We start from the raw sequence: 20,277 nt of genomic DNA, 5'->3' as shown, positions 1-20,277 counted from the left end.
GGAAGTCATTTATAAATTAAAACAAGAATTCTCAAAAGAAAATGCACCCGTTGTTAGTTTGGGGATTTGTTTTTTTAAATGGGAAAGTTAAAAGTTCAAAAGGTTTTGATTCCCATTATAATCTGTGTTGGAAAGGGATCTAACAGTATTTGGGATTATACACATTGGGTGCTTTAAATGAAATAAACTCTACTGGTCTAAAGAGAACTTGAAATAGATGACTAGCATTTCCAATTTCTTAACTGAGGATTCAGGAGGTGAAACATGGGTAGATACCCAGTCCTTCATGAAATATTGACTTCAGTCTCTGTCTCCTTATGGGGTGTGGCCTGAATAGTTCTCAAATTTCTGATTAATATTTCAACAACCCATTCAGGGCAACAAAATCAAATACAATTCTTTTTCTATCCGATCTGATGAAGCAACAGTTACAAAAAATTTTTCTTAAGGGGCCACGAAAGAAAACTAGATTCCACTAATGTGTGCCACAGAATATAGACACACCTTTTTATTCTGTGGATTTTTTTTTTAATAAGACTTCCTTGCTAAGCCAGGGACAAGTCTGACCCTATCTGGGCTGGAGGTAATAAACTGCCCAAAGGTGACACTTGTCCCTAATTCCTTCAGTAAAACAGCATCTGTTTTAAATATCATAGAAATGAATGAAAGATGAGCGACTAAACATTCAGTAAATACAGTGGGACTGCTCTTGCTCCTTCCCTCCTGTGGGAAGAACAATGTCATAGCTTGGAGTTTCTTTAAATTGCAGGACTCCAGAAAACAGCTCGAGTTTTGTTTTGGTTTTTAGGGGCTAAAGGCAATGAATGGCCAGAGATAACTGGGTCTGCATTAGGTATGACAAGGAAGCCTCTTCAAACTTGCAAAGACTTGAGTTTGGAGACAGAATATCCCAAATGCCACTGATCATTTTATCCAGGTAGATTGTCATAAAGCTCTTTCAATACAAAAAAAAATACTAAAAACCCACTCTTACGTTTTGCTTCTGCTCTTTTTTCCTTTTGACAGCCAGATGTGTTTTGGAAGTTCATGACCCATTTTGGTGCCTTGTTTCATATTAGAAACAAGGAAGGGGGAGGGCACAATTCTCCTTCAATACAGTTTCTTTCCCTTTTTCCAACTGATTTATATATAGGCAAAGAAAAAGGATTATTTGAAATCATTAACTTGGTGGGTTTATATGGTAGTAGTCCTCAGAGGCTGAAAATTGAGTTTTCCCAACCATGAATTTTGTCAAGAAAGGAAAAAAAAAGTTAACTCTAGACAGCACTGACACAGGCAACCTCCCAAATAGTGGGTCTGGGCTTAGGAACAGTAGATAAGGAACACTTAACATAGTGTCTGGTACCTAGTAGGTGCTTAATAAATGCTTTTTGACTAACAATAACTACATGAACAAGGCAGGACTGAAATGTTATCTAGAAAACAGGAATGTAGGAGGTAGACATTCTGATTTAGTAGAAACAAAACAGATTTGTTGTTCCTCATCTGTGAAATACTGCGTGTTCTTTTCTGTAAGCCTAAAGGTGACCTCTTAGACAGCCTCCCATATACGTACGCTTTCATGTTTGCGTACACTATCAGATGATAAAGTGCCATGGGGGGGAAAAAAAGCATATTGTCCTAAATGCACTGTATAGATTGAAATGCCTCTGCTTGTGTATAAGTGGTGAAAATAAATCAGAATAATATCTAGACAAAGCTACATTTTGATATATGAAGAATCTGCACAGCCCCATGTTTATAGTATGATGAAGGCTACAATGCCAGGCAAGAAAAATGCATTTTGCAGGTAGGCCTAAATCTTTACACTGTTGTGATTTTTAACAGACCTGTCTCTTTCCATCATGGAGCAGCTTCATGACCATAAATACAGAGAACTACTGACAGTGTAACTCATCCCTTAAAAACAGTTTGTTCTAAGTAGCTCAGACAGTTTTGCTTTGTTTTGTTTTGTTTTTAAAAAAAGGGCTTTACTTACCCCAGACAAGGACAATGTATCTCAGCGGAATGAAATACAGGATGATTGTGAACGCACAGAGGGCAGCAATTGCCAGCCAGCTTAAGAATGGGACAGTCCAGTTGAATGTGCTGAATGAAAAATTAACGTGTCAGCAATCATATCACTTTGTACTTTCAACCAAAGATGATGCACATAATGACCAGACTTCACATCTGTACGATGGGCCTAATTAGCCTCCACCACTTTCTAGCTAGGGTAGAAACTGAGACGCAGAGTGACCTTCACAGAACTGGCATTAAGTGAGCTCTGGTTTTGTTCTTTACCAGCTGAACTCTGGTGGGCTTCCAAGGTGGTATCAAACTCAAATGGAAATGGGCCTAATAAATCATAAGTAAAGATCCCTAAAACTGCAAAATGAAGATCATGTCATATCAACATTATCTATGTCCTACTGTATTTTTATTTATTTTGTTAAATATCCCTCAATCATTTTAATCTGGTTCTGCCCCAGCTAAAGAGAGAAGCATTGCAGGAAGCATGTTTGATACTACATGCCCTAGAGACCTTTGACCCTCCTCTTCATTTCTGTCTCCTCCACCCACAGTAAACTCACCTTGTTCTTCCCTTGTTCAAGTGGAAATATAAAGCAATATTTTCTAATGCTTGGTAATAATAAAACATGCTTGTAAGTCTATCATCAAACCTTTTATACTTCCCATGCAAAAATTTGTTAACATGTGTCCAGGGAAGTAACATGTATGAAGATAGACTCCTTTGGTCTATGAAACATCTAAATTTCCCCTCAAACTGGGACTGTACTTCCTCCTTTGGTTGAATTTCAGAAATATAGGTCAAGGAAAGAAGAAAAATGAGTTGTTCTAGCTTTGCAAAAATTCAAAAGCCCACAAAATATTTTCCTGTAGAAAACAGAGTTGATTTTTTAAAAAAAGCATTTTTACTGGAAGGACCATAAATTAGATGGAAAATTGAGTGGGGAGAGCACTAATGGGCTGTGATGTCTTCCTACTTCTACTTCACCATGGTGTAACATCAAGATTATTAGACTGAAAAAAGTGAGCTCTGGGTTTCTAGTTTCAGCCCCATCACTATTTGTGTGACATTTATTGAGTCTCTAAATGACTGATTAGCCAGAGAACATCCAGAGGAGGCACCTAGAATGGTTAAAGATCTCAAGATCATGGGAATGAAGATCACTTGAAAGAACTGGGGATATTTAATTTGGAGTAGGGAAGACTTGGTGGGCAGCAGAGGAGAGCGAGATAGCTGTCTTCAGTTATTTGAAGGGTTGTCGTGTGGGTGAGGATTAGGACTAGACAAAGTGGAAAGGAGCTCAGGAAATAATGTTTGCTACTGACTGGATGTTTTTAAGGAAAAGTGAGATGACCATTTCATAGGGATTTTGTAACAGGTTGATCAGGTGTGGGAGAGGTAAGCTAATTTCTGAAATCCTTTCTACTTCTGAGATTCTGTGATTCTGTCACTTCCTTTCTTTGGGCCTCAGTTTCCTCATCTGTGAAATGAGAGGATAGAATAGGCCTCTAAGGACTCTTCCAGACCTAAAATCCTATGTTGAATGGCAAGGTAAGGGACAAAAGCAAAAAAAGATGAGAATAAAGAGGATTTCTTTTAAAATAGCACCTCCCTCTGCCCCCATGCAAAGGGAATGGGAATAGATCCAAGGCTGAAATTTTTAAAAATAAGGAATTGCATCCAAAAATGAGAAAGGAATAAAATAACTTTTTTTTTAAATAGTGAGTTAAGGCAGGGGGAAAGTTAATATGCAACATAGGCAAAAGAGAAAAAAAGAACAGATAAATATACAGAAATGAAGATGAAAAAGGCCCTGTGATTTTTAAAGATCTGGCTCCCATGTAGTAATATAGCAGTTCCCTGGAAAATCACTGACAGCTTTCTAAGAGGAAGGGCATAAAGTATACAGATACTTTACGAAGCATCCTGGGATGGTAACCCAGTTCTATTTTCATTTTAAAATATATAATGCCATCCTTCAAAACATCTTACCAGTGTTAAACTGCCAAAGGGGCACCAACATACCTTGGTGTCTGGCTCTCGAGCCCTAAAACACAGCAAAGAGAGGTTGGGCATCCAGCTTATGCAGATTGTTGAGGAAATAAAGGAATTTTCTGATAGTCCTTCATCTCTGGAAAGGCTGAAACGTGGGTTCTTACCCAAGGGTTGAGTTAGTGAAGGGGGGGGGTCAATTAAATTGGATGTGGCAGCTATTTCTTAGATTTCTCTCTCTCTCTCTCGGCATTTTTATCATATTCTTTCTGGCAAAAGAGCTGAAATACTATGGTTGGATTATCTTGGATGCGTTGCTTCAAATAATTGGTAGGGTCTGGCTGTTTTGTTTTTGTTTGTCTTTTTTCTTCACTAGCAATTTTGACATCTTTCCAAAGTGAACATTATGTAACTGTCACTAGGTGTAGAATCACTTCTTTTCTCCTCAAGGGACACCTGCTCGTTTCCTTTCTCCTGCCTGGATCTGCAGTGAACAGAAGGTTGAGGGTCTGCTTGCCTTCCTGTGGCTCAGCTCAGAGCTATCGATCACACTACCCCATGTGTGAGGACATTGACTATCCAATCTGGAAACCTCCTTCTGTGCTGTCCTAGCATGGGCTCGGTGCATTTTGCGTTAATCCTCTTGGAGGGACAAGAAAGAAAGAAATAGCAAAGGACAGTCTCCACCAGTGTGATTATGGGTGGGGGGGAAGGTTTTGCTGCCCTTTTTTCTAGATTAAAATGTGAAGAACCTTATTCCAAAGTATCTCTTCCCTGCAGAGGGGAAAGAGAAGTGAATGGTGAGAGATATGAAGAGAGAGAGAGAAACAGAAGGAGAAAGACAAAAGGGGATGGCAAGAAGAGGGGGATTAAGAAGAGAAGGAAACAAGGATACAGAGAGGAGGTGGAGAGAGAAGGGTGAGAAGGAAACAAGAAAGAGATGGGGGGAGGGAAGAGTTTTTGATTAATTTCAAGAATGCAAAGAGTTTCCTTCAATGATGATTTAATGAAGAGAGGGTATCCACAAAGGGGCTTTGCTATTTTGTGAAACTACTTTCAGGACAAACTGTTTTCACTGATTTGGTCCCAGGAGAAGCATCTCTTTTTCAGCACCCCACAGTTTCTTTGTGCAGGAACCATAATGTTGGCAAGGCGTTGAAACATTGCCATTTAGCCCACACCATGGAAAGCTCCGCAAAGTCCAGATGTCCTCCACGTTGCTCTATAGCCAGAACTCAGCCTTTTTCTTCAAGTGGCCCTGTACGTTTTCTGGCCAAACACCTGTTCCATGGTGGCAGCCTCCCAACATTTAGAAATGTTAGAGGGGGAAAAAAGCAACCTCATTTCTCCTCCTTCCATCAACTTTAAAGCAAATAATTCAAAGTTTTCTGCACTGAAAATCACGGTTTTTCCATCTCCAAGTCTCAAACTTTGACATAGCAGGCCCAGGGAAAGAAGAATAGTTAACATGAAAATGCACATTATCAGGATAGAACCTTGATGTTGTAGAGTGCTGTTGTGTGGATTGGAAGGGAAGGTTCTTGGGGATGGAAATAACATCTGAAGTAGATGAGGAGAAGACCTTGGAAATCTGGGAGGGAACGCTGCTTGGAGGTGAATTTGGGAGAGAGAGGAGACTGCTACAATTATTGGGATTACCCTGCCTCTTCCCAAAAAGAAACTCAGCACCTATGCATATGTGGTAACTATATTACACAAGAAATTATCACAAATAAAATATATTATCCCCCAGTAACATGAAAGGCACTGGACGAATAACTTACACCTTGAGCTCAAACAATATGCTTCTGACAAAGTTAGTGTAAGCCTAAAATCCTGAAATCTGCTGGATATGAATAATAAACAAAGCTATGAGAAGATAAGTGAAAACTACAGGAAAACACATCCATCCACATAGCACCATTGCTTAGAATAGGCTGTTAGCAGTCATTATGGAGACTAGAATAACATTTATGTTTAGTACAGTTTTTTTAACAAATCCTTTTAAATCTACATTCCTTTTTAAAAAAATGTTTATATAAAGAGTATTTCAGTAAATTAAAACATTTGTAACAAAACTAAATACACTAGACAAAAATAAAGAACTGCCTCCACTTTTTCATTCTAGCTTAAGCCACTTTTATTTTGTTTAAGAAAAAGACTGCAAAAAGTTCTAAAATTTGTGTGGGTAATCTAAACAACAAGATGATAATGTATTTCTCCCGCAGCTATGACCTCCACTGTTTAATTTACAAAAACTGGGGAGAACTGAAGACAGTTCCTTACGCAGTACTCTACATAAAATAAACTTTTTTGTATTCAAGATAACCTCAATACGAAGAAAACTTGCCCAACAATAAAATGCAAATATATGTTGAATACCTGAATTCCTTATTTAGCAGTGTTTTTTTTTTCCTATCACAATCTCTACTCCATTTAGGAACAAAGTATTTTGGTCTTTAAATGTGCTAAACTTAAGGACCGTGTTACTTCTTACTTCAAAGTGGGAGCTATGATTCCATTCCAACCAATATGTGCTGAATTTCAGAATGAAAATGACAGAAACTTCCTAAATCCCAGTGTTGGCAGAAAGCAAAATAAATAATGATGAGACCAAGCAATAGATCACCCAGAGGTCCCCTCCCAAGAAAACCATGTGACACTCTGCCCTGTAACAAACAAATGGGAGCCCTATCCCAAAGGAGGCCAGGTCCCATACGTCAGCAGCGCTCACTTTTTTATCCTCTCTCCAAAGGATGCCACTTCATCAAGGATGTTCTGGACGCTGACACACACCTCTTGGATGGCATAGATTTTATTTATGAATCCTTTTTTTTCACTGTCCTAAAACATAATTAAAAAGAGAGATTCCATGTTAAGGATGGGGGGAGAAAGGGGTACTCTGTTGGGTTTGAATTCCATGAATTAACCTTATAATTTTTTTCTTTTGGAAATAGCTATACGTATGTGCATATGTTGTATATGTGATGTATATAAACTAAATGTACTGTGGACAAGGCTCCTATAAATACATAAATTCTGCTAAAGCATAATTACATACTAAATCACAGGATTTAGAACTGAAATGGACCTTCTACTAACATTATCTACTCCAGTACTTCTTAAACTGTGAGTCGCAACCCTACGTGGGTTTTAAGAAGTGCTGAAGGGGTCACTAGTGGAAAAAGTTTATTAGCCTAACCCTCTCATTTAATAGATTTGAAAACATCAGGAGAGGGAAAAAGGGGGAAAGTGATTTGCCCAAAGTGACAGATTGTAAATAGCAAAGGCAAGAACTGAACCCAAGTCCTTTGAATTCAGTTTTTTTGTTGTTTTTTCTATTTCATATAACGAGTAAATGGTAAATAGGGATACAGAAAAGCACTTGGCTCTTCCATAGTTTAAGAGTGACAACTCATAAGATCTGGGTTCATCCTCTTCCAAAAACATTCCTCTTAATACAAAGGGAATCATAAACCCCAACTCCATTTCTTTGAACCAGCTCCTAGACCAATCTCAGGTCCCTCTCTATCTCACCAGAGCTCCCTGTCCCAATTTTAATCCCAGAAGTCTAAATTTTGCAGTAGTTTCAGAAAACTCAGCAGCAGAGAAAAAGGAAAAATGAGAAATGGGTGGTGAAAGGGAAACCTAGCAATTAGCGGGAAAATGCATATGTAGAGACTGTTAGTCTCTAGATGTCAGAGCAACTCAGGTGGTCTGTAAAGTTTGAACACTTTTAGATACAGCATTTATCTTATTCAGTAGCACAGGCTATTAGTAATCAGTTTACCATGTTCAATTCTCTGTAATTCAGAAGCCACAGGGTTTATACTAAATTCAAGCTCGGTTAAAGTACCTAGGGGAGCTTGGTAATTGACCCATAGGGAAGTAAGGAATTGACTTCTGACTTTACCAGCCAGGAGCTAGGGAACTTGGAAAGGTAAGCAACACCAAGGTCTCTCTTGAAATGTAAATTAGACTTGACTGCCCCTGAAACCTATTGTTCCACTGGGTGGAAAGTTCTTACAGTTAGAAAGCGAAGGCGTGGAGAACTGGAGTGGTGAATAGTAAGTGGAGTTTCCACCATTAGAAAGTGAAGGTGAGGTGACCTGGAGGGACTTGTTTCCTAGTCAAAGGGGGAGAGTGAAATGGATTAGTGTGAGCAGAAATCCAGCTAGGGTGTAAAAAGAGCAAACTCTTTGGATAGAGCAAACTCTTGAGACTTGGAGGGAGTGGGAGAAGGAGGCCAAGGAGAAAAAAAAGAAAAATAGATAAGGATTATTAAACCTAACTATCTACATTTCATGGAAGACCAGAGGTTACCTATTCCAGTAGATTTAAACACTTCTCCTTTGTAATGTTTGCCTGTTATTTTTTACTTTGCCCCATTTCCCCCTCCACCTTCCTCCCACCAGTTTCTCTATGGTTGCTTACATTAAAAACCTTTGGCTTATGTTCTTAATATATTAGAAAATTTCTGTTGTCTTCTTAAAGGAAGATCTTGATAGAAAAGAGGGTGTGGCCCAAACCTTATCCAAGGAGAGAAGCTGGCCAAGCCCTGGGACTCTGGGAAGAGAAACTCCGCCAGACTGAACAAGAAGGCCTGGAATGAAATTCAGGCCCCTGCAGAAGAAAGGACCAGTGGTGGTCCTTCCACCATTTGAAATTCTGCTTTGGAATCCAGTACCACCCAAATTTACCCAGCTGGCTTTGTGGGGACCATCCAATCCACCTTCCATGACAGTGTGAATGTCTACAGAAATGTAGATCCGATTTCATTAAATTGACTTCCTTTAACACTTTGAATATTGTGCCAGAAAGCTTAAGACCTCTTAACGTGTCAGTCAGTACTTATTGGAAGGAGCCAGGGGAACTAGAATAATAATGCTACATTTACATGCCGACTTCCTATCCATTTCAGAGGAGCCCTGGGCACTTTACACATGAAACATTTCATGTTTGGACTTCAGCCACCTCAAAACAGAGGGGATATATAAAGGCAACTGGCATGCTCTCTGCCACTGAGGTGAAATCACTGTGGCCAGTGACATGGGAGTCAATTTATAACCAGACGAAGTGTAGTCATACTGAAATTAAATTTCCAAGGGAGACTTCAAAGCATATCATTCACCTCACTTATGTCTAAATGGAGTGTCAGCCAGTGAGAGTAGATATATTCCATAAAGCTTCTCACTGATGGTAAGGTAAGCAAATACTACCTATGCCATGTTACTCTCTTCAGAAGTCACATGCCAATGCAAATGTGGATGCCTCAACTTATCATCTTTTTTCTTCCTCCAGTTAAAACAAACAAAAAATTAACTCAATTACATAATTGTGTTCTTTAGAATCAAAATAAGTAGTGACTGCTTCCTGTATACTTCATAACACATTCTGGGCCAATAAACACCTTGGCCTCTGGCCCTTACTTTCTTAAATTCAAACTGAGTTTAATCATATGAAATAGAATAAAGCATCTCCATGATTTCTCTTTGAAAAGAAAATCAAAATTAGGATGAAAGCATAACATTTGTAAGCCAGGAAAATTCCCCAATAAGAGATAATGTTTTATATCTTTGTTGTAATTGGCCCTTTCAGTTCTATCTGTGGTGGAAGGGCTGTATCTGAAGAGACATTACAACAAAGGTAGGGGAAAGTATCTTCGTCTTCAAAGGTTTTGGAAATTCATATCTTTGAATACCTTTGAAGGGGGTTGGGGTGCAGTCGCATCAAATAGCAGTTTTTAATGTATTGATCAGCTTTGCTGAATTTGTTTTCTTTCTATTTTTTAAATCTTTATTATGAGAGATGGCTCTCTGGGAGAGGAGAGGATTAAGGGTGGAGGGGAAATTAGGAAATGTAAAGACAAAAGATATCAACAAAAATTAAAAAAAGAAAAGAAACTCATTTCAGGTACTGTGGTCTATCTTTCCTTATGCCTATTATTAACCTCATCCCAAAACTTTTGTATGACTGGCACTATGCCAACTAATTGACAAAGGAAGTGAAATTTGGGAGCTTCAATTCAATGATGGAATGCAAGAAACATTCTGGAAACTATCATTTCAGATGTCGTTAATGTACATTCTACATGGGGCTTTGGCTAACTGAGAAAGCATTCTTCAAAATTCATCTATAAAGACCATTTTTTAACACACACTGCAAAACTTCAGAGTTAGCAATTAAACTAAACCCTCTGATAATCAGTTGGTGTTGTGTTGGCTAGGTTTGGTTTGGTTTGGTTTTGGCTTCCCACTCTTAATTTAAGTGTCTTCTCCAAAGCAAGAAGATGCTTTGCAATGTTAGCAAAGCTTTGAAAAGCAAATGCTTTGGAATAGAAATTTTATATTAAAATCTCTTTTATCACAAACTGCCTCCCTCCACTGTGGTCTCCAATGAATGAAGTAATTACTCTTTATATACAGTATATGACCCAAAACTGCAATGGGTAATGGAATTGCTCTGTGTTGCATTCCAATATTTCATACTTTTTTTTCCTCTTAATGTTCAATACTTTATTAGTAGAGAATAAATTGGTACATTTCTTTTATTGTCGTTTTTGCTTTCCTTTATAAACCAGCTTGGATGAAGGAAATATCATATAGCATTTAATCATCCAAAGGTTCAGTAGTGACTACTTTAAAAATGCATTATTAAAGTTTCTTCTGAAGATGTTAAAAAAATTACCCATAAAAGACAGCCAGTGGCTATAAATCAGGAAGCATGTGAGATTTATATTGCAAAACTATTTCTAATGATTCAGTATAATTTTTAAGCAATCTTTTTTATTTGTTAGATTTTTAACTTGCCTCTAAAACATCATAAACAACTGTAAGGCACTACCAACGAGTCTTCCTCACATCCGTCTATGCTGTAGTGTGATACTTATGTTACCAGCAAATTATACCAGATTCTCCAAGGACTTAAATTGTTCCTTAGTGGTGAAAGCTTTCTGGGAAAAAACACATTCATTCTTTTGGGTCAGCAGGGTATAACTCCATTCACTGAGGCAATAACTTAAAAAAGAGAGTATCATAATGGCCTGAGAGAGTCAATGTGTCTATTTTACAAGGAGGAAATAGCACACATATTGGGAAAACCTGGCCCTTTGGCTTTCAACCTAAAGATGGAATTTTGGGGCTGGCCCAACATGTGATTTCATTTGCATACCTCCCAATGAGCAAATTCCCTCTAGTAGCTGCTCTGCCATTTCCAGTCTTAAAGAGAAACCTGGGGACTGACACTTGCCCAGGTTAACAGCCTGTATGTTTGACAGGGAGGATTTGATCTCAGGACTTATTAAAGGCCTCTCTATGCCTCTCAAAGACATTTAGCTGGGGACATAGTGGATAGAGCAGTGGCCCTTGAGTCAGGAGGACCTGAGTTCAAATCCAGCCTCAGACACTTGATACTTATTAGCTGTGTGACCTTAGGCAAGTCACAACCCCAATTGCCTCACCAAAAAAAAAAAAAAGACATTTAGCAATTTGAAATTCTGTGAAAACAAAACTGAAACCAAGAGGCTTTCAGTGTGTTTGCATTCTGACTGACATCCAGCAGATACTTTCTTGGTAAGAACACTGCTTTCCTTCTTATAGTGGCATGGCTTGGGCTATTGAAAATCAACGGGTATTTGAGAGAAAAACAACGGGTTGGTACTATGTCCTGGAGGTTTTAATGATTTCATCTCTGGAACTTCCCATTTGGGGTCAGCTATTTTGACTGTCTCAACTGGTTCACTATTTTTCTTTATTGGAGGCAATCAGATTTAAGTGACTTGCCCAGAGTCACACAGCTAGTAAGTGTCTGAGGACACATTTGAATTCAGGTCCTCCGGGCCAGTGCACCACCTAGCTGGTCCTGGTCCACTATTTCAGTAAGGCCCTATCCAAGTTTTACTTCACTCTCTACTTCTCACCTATATTCTCAAGGATTTGACTTCCATTATTCTCCCCTCCAGTTTTGGAACTGTAATCAAATCAACTCAGCCTCAGTTCCAGGGAAGGGTGTCAATCCACTTCCCTAATACCCTTCCCTCCAACCCCTCCCCCAACTGTTTGAATGAAAGTCCCCCTCCCCTGCCAACATTACCCTACAGGCATTGTTTCCCCAGCAGTAAGAATGTAAGCTTCTTGAGAGCAGGAACTGTTTTTGCTTTTTCTATCCCCAGAGCTTGGCACATTTATTAAAAGGTTTTTCATGCATTCATCAACTCCTAGGAGTTGATTCCCAAAGAGGTACCAGAGGGAGGTAAAGGCAGAACAGAAACTTTAAAAAAAAATTGTTCCTATCAATAATTTTGTCTAGTGCTGGCCCTGCCCTTGAAGATCTTTCCAAATGTCCAACAAGTAGTTGGAGAAACATTATTTTATCTCATTTTCCTGCAGTAAAACTTTCATAGGAAAAATGGTAAAGTTTGTTTGTTTTTTAAAGCTTTTCCCTTAACAAACAGACCCCTGAAGGATTTTAGTTTCAGATGGGTGTTCTTAGTGCATTTTCTTTGAGTTAAGTCATTCAGAATTACACAAACCATTTTTGTAACTTGAAAGCATATAACTGGCAAAAGAAAGCAATTTCTAACGCTTCAAAGCATGTGAATTCTAATGAAGGCCACTCTACATCTACCCTCCTCAGAAATTCTCTGAGCCTCATCGAAAATTTAGAGACACCATGAATTTGATCCTCTGTGTCAGCAATTCCTGGCTTTGTTTTAACAGAATGTAAGCTTTCAGATTTAACATGCTTCCCACCAAAAAACCCCCCACAAAAACTAGTAAAAGGACACAGCTTGGCATCTGTCTCAACTCTAGCTCTCTTACTTCTGCTGGTGGGTGAGCAGACATATTTTTGGACATAGCCAATTGGAGAATTTGTTTTGTTTGACGGCATGTATTTGTTTCAAAGGGTTTGTTTTCCCCCTCCCCCACCGTTTTTTTTTTAAGACTATCAGGTTGGGGAGTTGAGATATAAATAAAATTTAATTTAAAAAAAAAGTTTTGAATGTAGACACTGATCAGGCAAATTCATTCTCTAATTTGCTAACAAACACTGCCATTTTGTAGGCCCTGGGATTAAAATCATCTAAACGTGCCTGATTACATGCCAGTGTCCAATGTAAGCAATAAGAGTTTTACTGTACAGATAATAACAATGAGTCCAAAGGATTTACTAGGAAATGACATTCCACAGCATCACTCTTTGAAATACTCTTCCAACCCAGGGACAGAGGTAAAATTGGATCAGAGCCCAGAACGCAATGACAATGTTTTCTCCTCCCTCACACTGGAAACATTGCTGTGGAGTCTGAAATTTGAAATACTGGTGATTCTCACAGACAAGGCCTCAAATAAGTGAAAAGCTAGCTCTACACATGCAGCTTTGACTAACCATGAAATTCTGTGCTGACTTTATTAACTCACTGCTAGCTTTCTTGGTACATTGTCCTTTCTGATGTCAGCTGTAAGAAACACGATCTTGAAAGGCAATGTAGTAGAGTGGATAGAGTGGGCCTCCAATCAAGATTTAGGTTTCAATCTAGCTTCTGTCACAAACTAGCTGGGTGACTAGACAAATCACTAAAACATTTGGGTACTTCTGGAAGACTAAAAATTTCGTTAACAGTGGCTAATCACGGAGAGGAGGAAGTTTCCTTACCAGGAATTCCCTGCACCAGTCAAATGAAAGGTACAAACCAAAGTAAAATAAAATAAAAACACACACACACACACACACACACACACACACACACACACACACACACACACACACCCCTCTGCAGCTTTAACCATCAGGACCTGCAAGAATTTTCCGAGACGCTGAAGAGCTAATAAGACCAACAATGCATATAGTGTAGTAGGAATGTTCTATTTTTCATTCAAACCAATGGGTATGGTACTTTGTTTAGGCAGGGAGAATGTCTTACTTCTATTTACCTGTTTGTTTGTTTTTGGGTTTTTTTTTTTTTGTTGTTGTTGTTCATATAAAACAGGGAAATTTTGACATCTTAAGAAGAATTCCCAATGTATGGAAACCTTTTATGCATGCTCAGTTTTGCTCCAGATGACTTAGTGTTAACTTGTCAGTTTCTATTTTAGAGAATGATGGTAGATTCTTTATAATGTTACACAGACAAGATCTTATTTTTTTCCTTTTGCTGACATGGCATATGTTTTGTGCAGAATGAGCATTTACCTGGTCCTAGTTTTTCCTTCTTCTGGTATGACTTAGGCCTATGCTTTTTCTAGAATGTACATTTTCAGTAGCATTTTAGTGATAGTATAGCTTAAAGGGGATGTGTTATTGTTAACTATTTACTTGTAAACTTAAAAGAAAATAATGACTATAAAGAGAGAAATATTTTATGGACCAGACAGAGTAAGGCACAGGTTTATTTGTTAGGTAATGCCTTCTCAGAAAAATGGGAGCCAGGAAAGAGGTGACATCTCACTGGAAAGGGAGAGGGATAGAGGAATACAAAGATATGTGTGACCTTGAAGCCCCTGATACAGGGAACAAAACCCAATTAATCCCAGGGGGAAAAAAATAGTTTTCTACCCATTTCAACCAATCCTCTAGTATCTATTAACAAAAGTGGAAACAATACATTTCTTTAAAAGGTAAGAAATGTAAGGCTTTCAAACAAATGAATTTTACTTGGGTAAGGCATGAATCATGCATATATATGAGGAAGGGTACTTGAATTTTGGGTCTTATTTTTGATAGGACAAAGAATTACTTAGGCAAGAAAAGGAAGAAAACCCTATATGAGGATACCCATCAATTGGGAAATGACTGAAAAAATGGCATATGGAATAGTATAATACTATTATAAATTATAAAATAAATAATAAAAACAGTAATGGAACATTACTATGTTTTAAGAAATTATGAAAGAGATGATTTCAGGGAAATATGAGAAATACTGCATGCAGAATTAAGTGAGCAGAACCAAGAGAGCTAGTTATAGTATAACAAAATTATTGTACAAGTAAGCAATTCTGAAAGACTTCCAGATTCTGATCAATGCAATGATTAGCCAGAATTCCAAAGGACCAGTGATGAATGCAACTGACTTCCTGGCAGAGAGGTGATAGACATATGAAGAATAAACCATACTTTTTTTTATTAATACGTCCAGGAAAGGCATTTGTTTTGCTTAACTATACATATTTATCACCAGAAATTTTTTTTTGGGGGGGGGGTTAGGAGAAAAGAAAACATAAGTGCTTGGTGACTGAACAAATAAAATGAAAATTTTCTGTTATGACAAAAGCTGGATAGAATCTTAGAGACACCAAATCCAACCCCCTCATTTTACATATGAGGAAACAGAGACCAAGTAACTTGCCCAAGGTCACACAAGGAGTAAGTGGGAAAACTGAGATTCAAACCCAGGTCATTTCCTTCCAAATCCAACAATCTTTTTAACGGAGCCATTAGAAAGCTATTCAAATCACCACATATTTACTTTAGCACTGCATGAACAGACCAAGTGTGATCAGGCCAATATTAGTTTTGGATTTTGCACTATCCGATACTTATGTATATACTGACTGGATTGGAGAACACCCCATGGAATACACACTAAACTCTCCCCACAACTTCTTGGGATATGTGAGTCTCAATGCTAAAACGCTTTGTTTTCCTTGGGATAGCACAACAAAACCTAGACGGCTCTCTGGTCATACCCTTGTTTTCTCTCATTCCTTTCAAAGCTGCATCAAAAAGATTAGCCTCTTTCTTAAAGAGCAAAAGTTTTCCAACAGTAGATTTTAAAAGGAGTGACTCCACCCTCTGGCTCTCTCTTCATTTCTCTTTCTCTGGAATTTGTGGCAAAAGAGCTTTTTCTCTCTTTCTCTCTTTGGGGTTTCCTGTGAGGACTAGAAATGGTGCCTTACTCACCCAGGACAGGCAACGCATGATCTGGCTGAGGTAAGCTTGAGGGTAGATTTCAAAGTGTTAGGGCTGCCTCTTCTGTTTTGTATTTCTTTCCTGAGCATAGGTTCCTAAGTGGCAATCTTTTTTTTTTCCAGTTTTTAGATCTTTTAATACATACCTTAAAACATATATAACATGTTCATAGTATCTGTATACTGATCACCAAATAACCAATAAAATCTTGGTTACAAGAGAAAAATCTATCTGCCTCACATCTTGCCAATTTTTTAAAAATTTTATTCTGAACTTAAGAAATAAAAAATTTCTATAACATAGTAGAATAGGAAAAAAATGATTGCGCATGAAACCACAAATATATTATGTACAACTTCCTATTGCTTTTAAACATATATAATAAAGTTACATAACTTTTCTTTTTTCCCTACCCTCCTCACCCTAGAGATGGCTACTATTAGATACAAATATGTATATATATATAAAATCATTCTATACATACTTTTTTATTAGTTTATGTGCCAATAAATTTAACAATTTAAGTGAAATGGGAGAATATTTACAAAAATATAAATGCCTGGATTAGCAGAAGAGGAAATAGAATATCTAAATAGACCTATTTTAGAAAAAAGAAATTGAACAGGCCAAAATGAGCTCCTAAGAAAAAAGCACCAGGACCAGACAGATTTACAAGTGAATTCTAACAAATATTTAGACCAACTAATTCCAATATTACATCAATTATTTGGAATAACAGGCAAAGGGGTCCTACCAAACTTCTTTTATGAAACAAATATGATACTGATACATAAACCAGGGAAAGTAAAAACAGATAAATTATAGACCAATTTCATTAATGAATTTTGAAGCAAAAATCCTAAATAAAATGCTAGCTAAAAGATTACAATAATATATTACAAAGATTATACATTATGACCAAGGAGGATTTATACCAGGAATGCAAAGATGGTTTAAAATAAGGAAAATTATTAACATAATTAATTATATTAGTAATAAAAGTAACAAAAATCATATGAAAGCAGAAAAAGCTTTTGATAAAGTACAACATGTATTTCTATTAAAAACACTTGAAAGTATAGGTATAAATGGATTTTTTCTTAAATTTGAAAAAAAAAAATAGCATTTACCTAAAACCACCGACAAGCATTATTTGTAATGGAGATATGCTAGAAGCCTTCCCAGTAAGATAAGGCATGAAACAACAACGTCCATTGTCACCAATATTATTCAATATTGTATTGGAAATCTTACCAATAACAATAAAAGAAGAAAAATGGAAAGAATCAGAAAAGTAAATCAGGTACTATAACTATTTCTTTTTTGCAGATGATAGGATGATATACTTGGAAAATCCCAAAGACACAACTAAAAAGTTAGTTGAAACAATGAATAATCTTAGCAAAGTAGCAGCATATAAACTAAATGCTAAGTAGCAATTTGCAAGATGGACTTTTAGGAAATGGCTACCCCAAGAGTTTAGAAATTTCTAGGTCCCTCAAACAGAGCTATCCGTAAAAGTATTCTATAACAACAACCTTCTTGGGGAAGAAAAGCCAAAAACCTTTTCCTGGCTTGCCAGAAGATTCACCCTTCCCTGAAGATAGCAGTGGCAAGGCAGGGGAAAAATGCCAATTCAACAGTCCTGCAAAATGTCTCATATTTCTTTAAGTGTCGACCTCTGGAAGGATGTACCAGTAATGATAAGTTACTGCTACTTGCTAAAGTCTTCACCAATATGTACTTAGGAGTCTTTTGTATATTAAGCATTTCTTTGATGTGAAGGAAAATACAGCATCCTGTACCTGCTTTCTATACCACCTCTTCAGGGAGACCTTAGATGTAAGACAACCCTGTCTTAAGTGATTTGCTTCAGGGCTCTGGGGTGGGGGCATAAATATTCAGAGAATTTGACAAAAAGAACCTTACCTCTCTCTTTAGGGGCCAGGCCATTTGGCACTGATTCTAGTCTTTGAGATGAGTCCAGAGAAAGTCCTTTACAGAAGAGGTCCACCCACCCTGGGCCCTCCCAGAATCTGCTGCATATTCTAAAATTACAAGTCCTTCATTGATGAACCTTTGTCCCTAGAAGTTTTCAGGGGAGCTCATCTCATGCTCTGTGGGATGGCCAATTACTATGCATGTTCCATGGGGTGCTTGCCAATCTAACTAACTACACACACCCACACACACACATCTCCTCAAGGTAATATATTCCCCAATATCAATTGAGGAATCTGATAGACAATAGAAAGGTTGACAGTTAAGTAGCCCCTTAGATGATGATGTTACTGTTCAGTCATTTTTCAGTCATGTCCAATTCTTCCTGACCCCATTTGGGGTTTTCTTGGCAAAGATACTAGAGTGGTTTGCCATTTCCTTCTCCAGCTCACTTTACTGATGAGGAAACTGAGGCAAACAGGGTTAAGTGACTTGCCCAGGGTCACAAAGCTAGTAAGTTTCTGAAGTCAGATTTGAATTCAAGAAGATGAGCCTTCCTGAGTCCAGGCCCAGCGCTCTATCCATGGTGCCACCTAGCTGCACCTTAGATGATACTTCACAATAATCCTCTTATCAGAGGGAGATAGATGATGGTGTAATGGAAAGCACATAAGATTAAGGGTCAGGAGGCCTAGAATCTATTTCTGGTGCTAGAATTAGATAGGCAAATCATTAAATATTTCTATACTTTGGGGAGGTTTTTCCCCCCTGTAAAATGTAAATAATACTTGCCCAAACCAAATACCATAGTGTCTATGGGTGGGTTGGTGAATTACAAATTTAATGAATCAACACTATAAAATGGCAGCCAAAAAATATTAACAAAATCAACATCCAGAGCAACGGAGGTTACTGACCTAGTATTCTCTGCAGTGGTCAGATCAGGCCTGACGTACTGTGTTGCGCCTTGGATGGCATATTTTAAGAAGGGCATTTTCCAGAGTGTAAAAGTATTCTTAGAATACATAAGAAAGCAACCAAGATGGCAAGCAAACCCAAAGCCAAGTTACATGAGGATCCAGGAGAGGAACTAGGGATGCTTGACCTGGAATAGAGAATACTTAAAGGATCATGATTCTAAGTATTTGGAAAAATATAGGCATTAGTATAGTGAAGAGAGTGATAGAGCCAGAGTGAGGAGAAATGCATTCAATTCCCAGTTCTATTGCTGAATGACCCTCGGCAAGTCACTTCATTTTTCTGGGCCTCTTTTTCTTTATCTATAAATGAGACTAAATACTTTCCTAATCCTCTTATAAAGTTGTTTTGAGAAAAGTGCTTTGTAAATGTTGTGGTACTATATAAATACGAACTTTTAATTTACTTTAAAAAATATTGCTATTATTTGCAGATATACTCTCCCACCCCAAGATGTGCAGTGAATCTTCCCTTGTAATGGTTAAGCAAAATCAACCAAGACAGAGAAGGACTAGGTGTGACACTTCATGCCACACTCTGCAACCACAGTTTTCCAAAGTGGATGTCAGTTCAAATTGTTAAGAAGTCTTTTTTCTTATATCAAGCTGAAATCAGGCTCTCTACTTTGCATCCACTGCAACTACTCCAGCCTTCTGAGACCAAGCAGAGAAATTTATCTTACACAAAAGTCTCTCAAACACATACTTAAAAAGAGTTCACCTGTAAGTCTTCCCTTTTTCAGGCTAAACATTTCTAATTCCTTCAACCAATTTCTGTATGGCATAGTCTCTAGTCTCCTTTACATCCTGTTCACCTTTCTCTGGACACATTCCAACCTATCATTGTCCTTCATAATATATGGTTCTAGGGCAGAACACAATACTCAAGATGTAATTTGACCAGGGCAGAGTTCACAAGGAGTATACAGGAAACAAGCATTTATTAAGTGATTATTCCGTGCCAGGTACTAAGGGCTTGACAAAAATTAACTCGTGTGACCCTAAAAACAACCCTTTAAGATAGATGCTATTATGATCCCTATTTTATAGTTGAGGAAACTGCGGCAACTTGGCCAGGGTCACAAACTAGTAAGTGTCTGAAGCTGGATTAGAACTCAAGGCTTCCTCTCTCCAAGTGTAACACTCTATCTAGAAACAGTCAAATGGTTCAGCAGATAGTGTGCTGACCCTGGACTTAGGAAAACCTAAGGTCAAATTGAGCCTCAGATATTATTGGTCCATTATTCTTTAGTGTTCCAGATCCAAAGTTACCTAATTGTATTATGTAGTTAACATTCTTTCTATCTTGTCCAGAAGGCTATCACAAAAGTCTTTATCAAATGCTACTTCAAACCAATTCATAATAAATTTCATTTCATTTCATTTTTTTTTTGCTGTTGTTTTTTTTTTGGGGGGGGAGGCGAT

At 37.8% G+C, this 20,277-nt stretch overlaps 1 protein-coding gene across 4 annotated transcripts in view; it reads right to left on the bottom strand.

Annotated features, from left to right (window-relative positions):
- The window catches only part of MCTP1 (multiple C2 and transmembrane domain containing 1), a 498,591-nt gene that overhangs the window by 10,443 nt on the left and 467,871 nt on the right, over positions 1–20,277 (bottom strand). For all 4 annotated transcript variants that reach the window (XM_078153123.1, XM_078153125.1, XM_078153124.1 and 1 more), the window contains 2 exons: positions 6,759–6,868; positions 2,000–2,109 (listed from right to left, as the gene is read on the bottom strand). In XM_078153123.1, coding sequence (XP_078009249.1) covers positions 2,000–2,109; positions 6,759–6,868 — 220 coding nt within the window. The remainder of the gene's footprint in view (positions 1–1,999; positions 2,110–6,758; positions 6,869–20,277) is intronic.

The sequence above is a fragment of the Phascolarctos cinereus genome, unplaced genomic scaffold, assembly GCF_003287225.1.
Source record: "Phascolarctos cinereus isolate Bilbo 61053 unplaced genomic scaffold, phaCin_HiC Scaffold_4;HRSCAF=312, whole genome shotgun sequence".
Taxonomy (NCBI): domain Eukaryota; kingdom Metazoa; phylum Chordata; class Mammalia; order Diprotodontia; family Phascolarctidae; genus Phascolarctos; species Phascolarctos cinereus.
The sequence above is the reverse complement of the archived record's forward strand: the minus strand, read 5'-3'. Positions and strand labels throughout refer to the sequence as shown.